Source organism: Limulus polyphemus, unplaced genomic scaffold, assembly GCF_000517525.1.
Source record: "Limulus polyphemus unplaced genomic scaffold, Limulus_polyphemus-2.1.2 Scaffold791, whole genome shotgun sequence".
NCBI lineage: Eukaryota > Metazoa > Arthropoda > Merostomata > Xiphosura > Limulidae > Limulus > Limulus polyphemus.
Window position 1 is genome coordinate 203282 of NW_013666401.1, and position 13330 is coordinate 216611.

The 13330-nt window shown below is 30.0% G+C and overlaps 1 protein-coding gene across 3 annotated transcripts in view; it reads left to right on the plus strand.

Annotated features, from left to right (window-relative positions):
- LOC106460540 (forkhead box protein P1-like) overlaps nucleotides 1-10422 on the plus strand; it is a 147591-nt gene extending 137169 nt beyond the window's left edge. For all 3 annotated transcript variants that reach the window (XM_022387282.1, XM_013920257.2, XM_022387281.1), the window contains exons 9-14: nucleotides 667-743; nucleotides 1163-1264; nucleotides 2643-2776; nucleotides 4968-5082; nucleotides 6176-6351; nucleotides 7090-10422. In XM_022387282.1, the coding sequence (XP_022242990.1) occupies nucleotides 667-743; nucleotides 1163-1264; nucleotides 2643-2776; nucleotides 4968-5082; nucleotides 6176-6351; nucleotides 7090-7315 (830 nt within the window). In that variant the 3' untranslated portion in view covers nucleotides 7316-10422. The remainder of the gene's footprint in view (nucleotides 1-666; nucleotides 744-1162; nucleotides 1265-2642; nucleotides 2777-4967; nucleotides 5083-6175; nucleotides 6352-7089) is intronic.
- Nucleotides 10423-13330: the final 2908 nt, after the last annotated feature.

Sequence of the window (13330 nt, forward strand, 5' to 3'; positions counted from 1 at the left end):
TTCTGCCAAAACAAGTTCAACAAATAAATATTCTATATTTTATTACAAGTTACAGCTTTTACAGTAAGCAAGCTTTGTATTTATCACAGGCATGATGTTTCGATCACTGGTGCAATTATTCTCAAGAATTGTAGAATTGTACTAGAAGCATAAATCTTCTTTCAAACTACAATAGTTAATAATTAATTATCAGTGGTATTGAGTTGTTAAAGAATCTAGTTTTATGGAGTCCCCCAGTGGCATAGTGGTAAGCCTACAGACTTATAATGCTAGAAACTAGGTTTTTGATATCTGTGGTAGGCACAGCACAGATAGTCTATTGTGTAGCTTTGTGCTTAACTATAAACTAATATCAAAGGAAACCTAAGATGGGTTAAACTTTACTAATGTGGTCACAGTCCTTTTGTATAAGCATTTCCCCATTAACATTAATTTTTACAAGACCACTTAAATTACAAATTACGTGTACTCTAAATATAGCCAAAATATTCATTACTAAATATTCATATACGTACATTGAACTCATGATAATCTTAGATGCTTTCTGAAATAAAGTGTATCATTGAAAGACCCAAGCTAGGCACTAAACGTTTCTCAACATGTGATCAGCTATTCTTGCAATATTTATAAATATATTTCTTTCTGAATTTTTATTTTGTATTTCAGAAATTCAAAGAAACCGAGAATTTTACAAGAATGCTGATGTCAGACCACCATTTACATATGCATCTTTGATTAGACAGGTAAGAAAAATGGTTGATTTTCAAAAGTTTAGTGTACTTAATTACTGAAAATAAAATCTACATGCTTTATTTTGTTAATCATACAGAATGTAAATGAGTGGGTTTCTCTGGATTGGGCCTGAAAAATGATCCTTTATTTTTTATTCTATTCAAGTTACTGTTTGAGTTTTATAGGTCTGTATTTAAGATTAGATTCATCAGTTCGATGTTTAAGTAACAAACTGTTTGTATTAATTCAGAAAAACTTGATTGACCCATTAGTCCATTTTCTTCAGTACTGTAATTCATACATTCATAGCTAGAGACCAAAATAACTAGTCATTTTTATTATTATCTTATTAATTTTATATGTTTCATATAATGTACATCTGTATATAAAATTTACAAAACAGTATAACCATCAACATAATTTTTTTTAGGCTATTATTGAATCTCATGAGAAACAGTTGACTTTGAATGAAATATACTGCTGGTTTCAAAACACATTTTGTTACTTCCGAAGAAATGCAGCTACCTGGAAGGTAAAGTGTTTTAATTAATTTTGGAACTGACTCTAATTGGAATGTGGATAGTTTTTTTTTGTTAAGTGAAATAATGATCTTGTTGTTGTGTAGACAGGTTTTATATTAAATATTGCTGAGTCTAGGTTACTTAGGAAGGTATTATACTTAATTGTATGATATTTTTTTGTTCAAAATATATATATACATATTTTTATTCATTTATTTCCATTTCAACATTGAAGTTCTAATGTTTTTTATTTAGCATATGTTTTTCCTTTCTTAAGAAGGACATGTAAAATGTTTTGTTAATGGAAAAATACAATAGAATAAATATTTACTTTATCAGTGTTGATAGATTAGTGTTTATCTTACTTGCAAAGTAAAACCTACCATTAAGTATTTGGCACCCATCTATATATCAGATACTTCTATTTCACCATGTGTTTTAATGTTCACTTGGATCCCCAAGTAGATTTCCTTGCAGTTGACCATTTACACCCACACTATCAGACCTTTCTAGATAGTCTCTGTAATGAGATAAACAACTAAATTACTCAGAAAAAATTGTGTAAAGTTTCTGGCCAAATTTGGATGGTGTATAATCTAAAATCTAGTCAATTTTTAGATGTTTTGGAACAAAAAGTTGACTCTAAGTTGATTGAATTTTACTGACTTTTTCTGTTTTAACAAGCAAAAGTTCAAAATGAATTTAATAAATGTCATGCCATTTTAGCTTTAAGCTTTTTTTTTAATTGCCAAGAGTTAAGCATACATACATACTTACTATCGTATATTCATACAGCTTATTTATTAAATGTTATCTTTATTTACTAATTTACAGTGTATGAATATTTTAGAAAATTAACATTAAATAAACCATGTTAAGTTCTAAATTTTTATACTGTGATGTTTAAACAGGAATGTTTTTCACATTTTCCAAATCAGGCTCTGAATATCCACCAAAGTTTTGCTCATAGCATTAATAAGTTCTTAATTTGTTAGAAGTCACTATTATGTAATACTTTATTAACTTTTATATATGTATACTATATCCAGATATTCTGTAAAGAAAGCAATGAAAATAGTATTTTTTATTTTAATTTACTGCCAACTTGTGCAAAAATTCAAAGTGCATTAAATATCATATGTAATTTATATTAATAATTTTTTTTCCATTTTGCAGTACTTAGTTACATATAACTTAACCAGTGTTTCATACTTTAGTTCAAGCATAGTCAATATTGAATAAAATTTCAGTAAAATATAGACCAAATTTTAATCAAACTACCAATTAAAATGCATTTAGTTTTGACTACACTGTGCAGTCAGGGCACACATGGCCTCCAGCTGCAGCAAGTTGAAAACCTTGAAATATTTCTCTTCGTTATTTTGGTAGAATGCAGTGCGTCACAACCTTAGTCTTCACAAATGTTTTAGGCGTGTTGAGAATGTTAAAGGGGCAGTATGGACAGTGGATGAGCTAGAGTTCTACAAACGACGGCCCCAAAGAATTCAGGAGCGTATTGCAGGGTATGTGAATTTTAGATCTTAAAAATTTCCATTGTCTTTTGTGACATACTTTATAACATATTTTTCTCTCTCTCTCTCTCTCCCATGTTCCTTCCTTGTTCCTCCTTTCTTTCATCATCTTTTGATATATGTTGATTTTTTTTTTTGATATTGTAATTTGCATCTTATATTTTTTTCATGGCTCATGATTAACTTCATTAATGCTGTATTTGTTTGCATTTTGCTTCTTGTTATTTGAATGTACATTTCTTACTTTGAATAATGAACTGCTTATTTCTTAACATTCAACTTTGTTGCATGTCTCCTTTTTTTTGCACTCTTTATCTTGCCCTTGTCCTTTTATTTCCTCTTGTGTCCTGCATTTCCTTCCCATCTCTGCACAGAATGCAATACGCACCAATCTCTCGCTACATAAGTGCTTTCTGCGCTGCGAGGATGACTTCGGGTCCTTCTGGGTAGTGGATGACAGTGAGTTTATAAAGAGACGACGCTTGAGTCGTGGCCGGCCCAGAAAACTCCCTGAACCTAACCACACCCTGTCCACACAGTAAGCCTACCTTTTTATGTTTTCTTAGCATGTTATAAATTGTATTTCTTTTGCTTAAAAGTGCATGAGTAGGTTATAACCATACTTGTATTGGAGCATGTACTGTTACCTAGATATTACCATTGTGAAAATCATCAACAATATTAGCATACTTTTCTTTTGTACAATATTACTTTTCAAAATCAACTGTTTAATGGAAGCTTTTTCTCTATCAATTTTTTTAAATGCACAATGAAGACTACTTATGTAATCATAATTTTAAAACCATTATTTAACTTTTTTGGTGTAGTTTCTTATTTATTCTAAATTAAATTCATCCAAAACCAAACAATACTTTCCATTGTCAGTTCTGTTCCTTCCTATTTCACTACTCTCCTGTCAACAAATTTCTGTGTCAGAAGTCTAAATATGGAAATGTTTAGCTGATTATATAAAAGTTAGTCTAGATGGTATAGACTCTTTGATGACTATCTGCATGATACATTTTCCTAATGTAGAGCTAATACACAGAATGTGTAGATAAACTTGCATCTTGTAAATTACTTTCATTTAGTATTACAATTTATATCTAAAGAAAACATTTACCCTATACAATTTTTAATGGTTTATTGAAATTCATAATTTTTTCTTGAATTATATTCTTAAACTTTTATATTTTAATGTTTAATGCTTATTCGGTTAATATTGATGAACATTTAAATAAAACAAAAATTATCAAATCGTGCATTTATTAAAGTGTTAACAACAATAGTAAATGTATTGTTAAACGTTTTTTACTTTCAAAGATTACATTTTATATTTTAATAATTTTTCTTTAACATTTTGATATATCCAAATGAAAACTACTTTAATTCAAAATTATAATGGTATCATCTAAAATACTTACCATTAAGAAGCTTGTTTTAGTGACAGTATTTCTGAAATAAAAAGGAAGAAACAAATTAAAGGTTTAACATGTTTCTGTAAAAATTAACATCAGATTACTTTGCAGTTGGCATTATATTTTTCATTAATAAGATTTGGCAAAAATATGAAAATAATATTTCTTGTAGAAATTATAAGCTTTTGTTTTAAACTTGAAATACAGCAAAATATTACTTCACTTTTTTATCTGAATTGAATTCTGGTCAAAAAACAATAGATGAAACAGATTTTTTCTTATATTTGAAGTACACATAGTATTACTAAATTTATTTGAGATAATACAATCATATTCTGCTTTAGAATGTGAATAATTAATATCTTTGGAAAATGCAAACTTTTTTATAAAGATGCATTTCATGGTAAAAACATCAACCTAAAAATATAACTACAGAGTCCAACATTGATTTAATAAGAGAAATTTTTTTTTGAAGATTGTTAATGTTATGTAGAAAGGCTAAGTCCAGGGCATTGATTGATTTTTTAAAAAGCTTTCTGAGACTTTTAATTATTATTTTTTCATAAATAACATTCAAAACACACCAGTGTATGCATTATGTGACTTCAAATTCAAAAATAAATGCCCCAGATAGGTTAAAAATTAAGGAAAATAACTTATTATTTTTTTTTGCTTTACTAAGAGATATTTCAAAAACATTTAGTATTTTTTGTGAGTACTTTCCCAAATCATGAGTTTGCAATATCATCTTATTTTCTGTCTAGTGTGCAAGTAGGACCCCAAACAACCATCACACAAGCTCCTTCTCATGGCTACAAGAGTCCAACACTTCAGCAGAATCCTGGTTTATGTGGTGAAAATCTCACAGCTTCACTACAGGTGGGAGTTCTAAAATTTTTATGTGTAAACAAAAATTAACAATTTTTATCTATTTTTACATGGGAAAATAGTAAATTAAGAAGAAAAAAACACACATGCAAAATATTAATAATGAAAAGGCTAAAATGATTTATTCAAACTTTACTCAAATTAACACACATAAGAAGATTGTTTTATTAATTCCAGAGTTGGCCTTAGGTTGAAGCAAGCTAGGCAGTCACTTTGGGCCCCATGCAAGAAGTTTGAAATCCAATAAAATATTCTGAATTATGTAGAATGACTAACTTAAGAGAATACAATTTGATTTATATATGCTCAAGTTGAGATGATAAAAAAAACAAAGGGGGGAAGCTGAAGACAAACATAATTCCAGAAAAACACATCAATAACAATATCGAGCAACAATAAACAATAATTTGTTTTAACTATATCTCATGAACTTAACTCATTTAAGCTCAAGGCAAGGTTTTTATTTAGTGGTTAGACCATGAGGTTAAATCTCATGTATCTAGCTAACTTACACAATCCTTCACAATATTATCTATTCATCATTGCTAGGGGAAACTTGTGTCAGTTTCCTATTATGAACATACTCAAATTCAATGTGCTAGAAAGTGGGTTAGTACTATAACATAACTAAAAATTCATAGTTGAACTAAATGATAGAAGGAATAATAAATGAATGGTAAACAAAACTATAACAAAATAAAAGTAGAATTCACTGTCTCACAGAGAGCCCCCACAAGATACTCTGGTTTTGGGCCTCTCAAACTCTGAGGCTAGCTCTGATCACTTAATACTTGTTACAAATTTAAAATAACCAATAAAATATTCTGAATTATGTGGAATGACTAACTTAAGATAATTTATGATTTGCTTACTGTATCAGTTAAACATCATTTCTATCATTTTATGTGTTACCTACAATATGAACTTAACTTCTTTCAACCATTTAGTTTATCACTCACTATACAAACTGAATGTGCTCTCTGTTACACATATTTTACCTAATGTATAAATATGGACACATGCTAGAAATATTTTTTAAAAATTGCACTCAAGACCTTTTTTCTTTTCTTTTTTTACTGTTCAGGCAGCATTAGCAGAAAGTAATCTATCATTTTTGTCTACTTCCAAACCTGGAGGAACCACCAATGCTTCCACTCTTGCTCCCACGAGCTTCTCCTTGGCTATGAGTAAAGCAATAGAAGATGATCATTATCTGATGGATGTTGTTAATGTAAACATGAACTATGAAAGGCCAAATAGGTAAAACACTATATTCAAAGCACATCAGGTTTGGTAATAAAATTAATATTTTAAGTATCTTATTGGCTTTAATTACTCTGGCTTCAAAAATTATCTCGCTAGTTGAATGAGGTTTAATGTTTATATTTTTAATTATTCATTTACAACTTGAAATCATAAATTTATTATTTTAAGTTGACAATAACTGTGATAACATAAAATGATTAAAATGTTTGTATTCCTATTACTTGCTGTATCTGTATAATATAATTAATCCCTTGACAAAACTGTTACAATGGTAGTTTGGCAATAGAAAAAATGTATCTAGTGATTAGTCATATCCATTATCTCTTAAAAGTTTCTGTCATCCTCCACTATATATTATTATCAATGAAAAATAATTTAATTTTTAAGGTTATTTTTAGAAATGTGGTAGTAAAATTTTGAATTAGCCAAATGCTACTAAGTGCTTATGGTGACAGGTAAAGTATTTCAAGAAAGTCTCAAGGAAGAAAGTTTAATTTCTACATTCTTTAATTACCATCTACTGATTCAACTTAAAATTCTAACTATACCTTTGCTATACTAAAGTCATTAGAGTTTTTCTAAATGTGAGTTTCATTTAAACGTTTTTGGCTTTCTTCAAATTTTCTCATGGCAAAAAAACTTAAGTGCTCATTATGACAGATAAATGTATTTTAGAAATGTCCTTATTGTTTTTTTTGCCCACATTTCACATAACTTTTTAATTTATTTTAGTCTTACAAACAATGATGTCCATATCAAGCAAGAACCACTTCTTGAAGAACATACAAATGGAGAGGACAATTTTAGTGACCACCATACGTCATCAGTATTTCATCATTTCACTGAAGACAGTGGTCATGACCAGGAAGGAGAAATACCAGTACATATTGAAGAAGCTGAAGATTTATCCATTCCTGCTAATGTTGTATCAGATAAGTCTCCCACCACTTGCCTGTAAGAAGAACTTAGGGCAAATACTGGAAAGCCATCATCAGCAAATAAACAAACAAACAAGAAAGATGGTGTATGTGTTTTAGAAAACTAAATATAGCCATATTAGGGTGTAGCATTAAGATGATGCTGTCTTTCTACTTTGTGTATCTGGCTCCTAGAGCAAGCTGTCTTGTCATAATTAGAACAACTGTTTAGACAAGACCCAGCACATTTACCTCAGTGCGCCAAGGTTCCTTATGTCCTAAAACTTAATACTGTCTCAGGTGAGACTAATGTTCCTGTCAGATCTGAAGAAATCTACACGATTTATTTCTCTGAACCTTAAGCAAACTAGAAAAATCCTTGTAAACAGTGTGGTTCAACTGTCAGCTAAACCAACCAACAAGAAATAACTCTTGGTCTTTTGCCGTAATACTGGAAGTTGTGTAGCATGATTTTTTGAATGTTCTGTAGAACAGTAATCTTCATGTCCTAGTGCCTCACCAGAGTACCCTGTTTCTCTATAACAAGTCTAGAGTTAAATTTTTTTTTTACAGTAAATGAATAATTAATTGGGGATCCCACAGAATGATTTACAATATAAGTATTTTGTACAAATTCAATGCTTGCAATATAAATATATGTACTGAATACCACTGATTAGCTTTATTTAAAGACTTGAATTTTACTTGACTGAAGAAATTCATTTTATTTATTTCTAAAATATGTAAAAATGACTAATTATTATATTATTATTATATCACTCAATTAAATACTTATTTGAAATATAAAGAGTATTTAAAGCACAATTTTTATTAAGTTCATTATTTCAAAAAGTATTTCAGAAATCATTGTGTTTTTCTTTTGATGCTGACATGATTGACACTCTGGTTTGACAATTACAGTGAAAGTGAATGTGGTATTATGTCTATGAAGCAAGCAAGGTATATTCAAAAGAATTGGAGTTTCCTGTTGCTTAAACAATGAAAAATCTTTCCTGAACTAAAAGTAAAGTACAATAAGCAAGATGAGCAATTTGAATGATGAAGAACTCTTTGACAACAGAAAACAAGGGTACTTGGTGTGTACTTGTGTTTATGTGTGTGTGTGTATGTGTGCATAGATATATGTAAAAGAGTATAACTCTGTGAGTATTAACACAAAAATAGTGTGTACCTGCCTCCAGTGTATACCAAATAAATAGTACAGTTCTCTGTAAATATTAATACTATATAATACTAATACGACATACTGTTGAAATGGTCACAAAAAGTTTTTATTTCAGTTACCTACTGTTAATGTTCCAAGCTTTAGGGGATATCTTGGGATGCGCACAATGTGTGTTTTATTTCTTTTAAATGCGTAACTGTGTTGCTAAATTATATGTTATATTGGTGTTTTTTCATCTCCTAACTCTCCATTTTTAAGTTTAATTTCTCTGAGTATTTTTATAAATCATCTCTGATTGTAATTAATAAATTTGTTTTGATTATCATTAGTAATTACAAAATTTGCAACACATCACATTCCTTGAAGCTTATTACATACTGAACTGCTTCTACTTTTAAAAACTAATATAAATATATAAAACAACATCTGAATCATGAGTATATCCTATTTTTTGCCACTTTAGTGTTTTATACCTCTTGATATAGTTTTAATTTTCTTTTATCTCTTCTCTTTATTTAGTAATGCTACAAATAAAAACCATCAAGAGGAACAGTAATTTGGTTAATGATTTTGATTTTTCATATTTTTATATCATTTAAAACTTTATATTAGAAAAACTTTCACGTTATTTACAATACTTTTATATTAATGATTTGGTTGTGAAATATAGAACAAAAAATTAACTCTGAAGTTCAAACATAAATATTTATGTAAAATATAGCATAAAGAAAACCAAAACTTGTAATCAAGACATTTGTTGTTAAGAGGCATATAAAAGAGAAGACACTTCTGAGACTTCTTATCCTCTTTGTTATTTATTTTAGGTTATGATCTAAAATTTTGTGCTTTTATTTAGTAAACAAGATAAGCTTTAAAAAATATTTTATTGATTACAGTGCCATATTATTATTATGTTTTAAGTAATTTCTTGTTATATCTTTAATCAGGAGTTAAATATTTTGTGAAAGAAATGTAATTCTCTCAATTGTGAAACTTTTTAATAATTCAGAAATCTTGAAGTTATTATTAATTGATTTTGCAGCTAATTGAGACTTTGTTTCATTTTTCTCACCATAGGTGTCCCTGAGACTAACAAAAGCCTTAGATAATTAACAAATCAAGTCTTTTTTTAATACCTTCATCTCTGTTTGGTCCTTGTAGATTAAAATTATTTAACAATTAATAGCAGAAAATCCCATAAAGAGGAATCAGGTTGTCAGAGGATTAGAACATGTTGCAAATCTGTATTTTATCTTTTGTTGTACTGCACCAAAGCTTTACAGAAGTAGGATTGGTGATTCAACTACAAAGAATCCATTTTTTTGTATATAACTTTCTTTGGTTTCTTTTGTACTGAAGAACTACTTAACATTTAATTTCCATTTCTTTAAATAATCGTTCCAGAATATTGAAGCAACTTGTCAGTTTATGTACTATAACTGTGTGTATTCTAGACAGGTAAAACATATAGTATTTTTGTAGTTTGCACCATAACATGACTGTCACCTGTTTTCACTGTCTTATATGCAAGTGATTTTAACCAGTCTTTTTTATCCCTTATTTTCAATTTGTAAGGCAGATTTTCCCAGAGCACTATGGGGAAGTTTCCATTTTCGTATAGTCTGAGGTATGTCATATTGTATTTACTGAAGTATGGCAATCTAGTCCTAGCGAGGTTCCTGTAGTATTTTTTACATATTTATATCATCAAGCCAAATCTCTCCTTGTACTATGGACCAGTTTGTTACATGTATAGTAAATTTGTGTCCAAGGGGTGAAGAGGGATGCTGGATGTTTAGTTGGTCTTGTAACTCTTACAGCAATAACTTTCCACTATGACTTTTGGTTTAGCTAGGGCACAAGCCCAATGTACTGGGTACTAGTAGAGTCCCTGTTGCAGGTGAAAGCTTACTGTAAAACCTGGTTAAATGGACCAAAATAAAGCAGGTGAAACAGCAACGATATTATGTTTGTTTTTGTTTAACACTAAAGTAAGAGAAACAGTAGTCTTTGGACTTTTATTTATTGCAACAGCCAAATGTTTTTCTTAACTTACAAAATAGATAAAAATATTTGTAAACTATTTTATTAAGTTTGTTGTACATTCAATAACAGATACAACGAAAACTGCTTTTCTCAGACCTAATTGAATTATACATCCTTCAACCCTCTCTGACTTTAATTAAAATATCCAACACGATAATATTTTGTTTTAAATATAAAACAAAAGATTGGTGGTTAGACATATTCACACCTAAGTTTTGAGTAATGGCCCATAATGAACCAGGGCACATGACACAGCAACAATGGAAGCAAGTTTACGTCTTATCTTTTAAGTAGCTGCAGACGTTTTTTATTACAAACCCATCTATCAATGAACATAGTTTTTGTCGTTTCTGAGTTAACCATCACATGCTATACAAATCAGTCTGTTGATGTGCATCACTCATCACTCCACATCTAGTCGTCAAAGCTTGACAACCTTACTTGCATTGATAAAACTAGTGAATTGTAAAAAAGTTGCCGATTAATTGGATTCTGTCGATTAAATTATATACTCTCCAACAGGTCTACTACATTGTATTAAAAGTTAGAAGCACTTAAAAACTGGACCGAATTTTCAAGTAATATTCGCATCCAGACTCTTTTAGATAAACTATTACTAGGCTTCCCGACAACTTTGGTTATTGGACTAGAAGGATTACATTAAGAAATAACTGAATCTTAGATTATCTAGGGGCTTGTGGAATATATTCTATCTTCGAGCCTAGACCAACAATAATGTGTGAAAACAAAACGTACGGTTTCATACCACTGTTTTTATTTTCACACTAGAAGGAGCCAGCTATTATTGTGCCCCAAATAAGCGTATTTTCAGATATCCTTCATTTATAATTTTATAGTTAATGGAATGCATTTAAAGCGTTGACTATGAATATTCAAATATTTATAAGCCATTAGACTGAAGTAGAGTATATTGGTATTACTCCATATGTCTTAGATTTAACAATCTGATGACTTATGTTCATTTGTTGTTGTTGTTTTTATTATAATCAAACTTAAATTCTGTATTTTATTAAGTACTTTTTAATACATCTTATAAAATAAGGTTTACGTAAATAGTCATCCGACAAGTTTATACAATATAACCTTGACTAAGTAGAAGAAAAACATAATAGTTTGGAAAATAATTTTCATGACTTACAAAGGTTTAGTCGCTTTATAAAGATGATTTGCAGTGGCGCCAACTTGCCGCCAAGTATAATGGGTTTAACATCTACGCGTATAGGTTTTGTTCATAGCGAATTCTTGACCATTTAACAGTGCTATGTCGTCGTGAACAATTTATACTTTAAGTATTATGTCGCAGTCCTTTCGAAGAAACGATATTTGTATAGCGAAATGTTTCAAAATATGTAGAGCCAAAAGACATGCCATTTTAATGAAGGAAGCCTTCGATCTTCTTTACGGGAGCGAAGAAATTCGCACGGCGGGACATTTAGGACAGTAGAGGCTCAGAAACTACACCCCAAGCTAATTCGAGCCCTTACAAAGTCAAGGCTAGGAAGAAAGTTCTTTTAACGCCAACAGCCAGTACAATGAAGCTGGCCTTTTCTTTTGGTACCTAACAAAATAATAAGAATTTGAGGTCGGTGGTGAAGGCTCACAAGCCAAACATTTAGAGCTTTCCAACCACAATTCGAAATCAGCAGCCGTTTGCAGGGAAAGGGTGGTTGAAGATACTGTATTACAATCCCATTCGATAGCAAATTTGTCAATACCCTCAAATTTAGCGCCAAAGGACGTTTATCTCTTTGGTCTGCTTAAACGTGGTTTATAAACAGATGTTCGAATATAGTTGAGTGTTTTTGGAAAGCTTGTTTTCTAAGGCTGACTTCATATTCTTCTCAGAAGAATGTTACAAGGACAATTGGAGGGTTGGACAGTCGACGATAGAAGAAATAGCTAGAGGAAGCATGGAACCAAGAACAGCTCTCTTATAAAGTGCGATTAGTCTTCAACATTAAAAAAAATACTCTGGTTATAAGATCTGCGATAAATTAGACGGCTTGTAATTTTATTTATATTTCCTAACATTAACGATGTTTATGTTCTCCTAAGGTACTTTTACCCACACTTACTAAACCTGTTTAGATACATACTAGCTTTCTCATTTCGTCAATGATTATGATATTTCAGTTTGGCCAAAAAGTCAACGGAAAGTAGTTCAACTATACCTCTAGAACAGTGTTTACAGAAAATGTAATACTTTTTGATGAGGTTTATAAAGCTGATAATATTTCTTCCATATACCAAGACTTAAATTCTGCCTCACAGAAAACTTTCCAAGAATTTCTTCCTACATAGTAAGGCTTGCTTTTGCTTCATAGAAATGTTCCAAGAAATAAATGTTTATTTCATCTAAATATTTTTACTTATCTAGTGACTCAACAACAACAAAAGTTTCTCAAGACTTTGTCACATAATAATTTTATTTTGTGGTAAAACATTAACCAACTGATTTATAGTATTTACTGAATGTTAAACATCACTGTGAAGTATAAAGCTGAATGTTAAGTTGTTTAAAACTTTCATAGAACTGTAATGATGTCCGAAATTGAGTACTTTTGTTCAGTATATAAAAACTATTTTGTAAAAAGATTAACCTAATGTGCGATAGATGACAGTAGCGTAGGTATTACTGATTAAAATCTCTGTCGCTGACTTTAAGGGATGTTGGATTCCCAAGGTATATTGATAAAAGTTATAAATAAAAAGTCACTAAAATTACATCTTAACACTATTTATAACCAAAGAGTAGAAGTTTGAATGGTTTTAAGTGAAACTGCTTCTCATCAAATTATAGTGA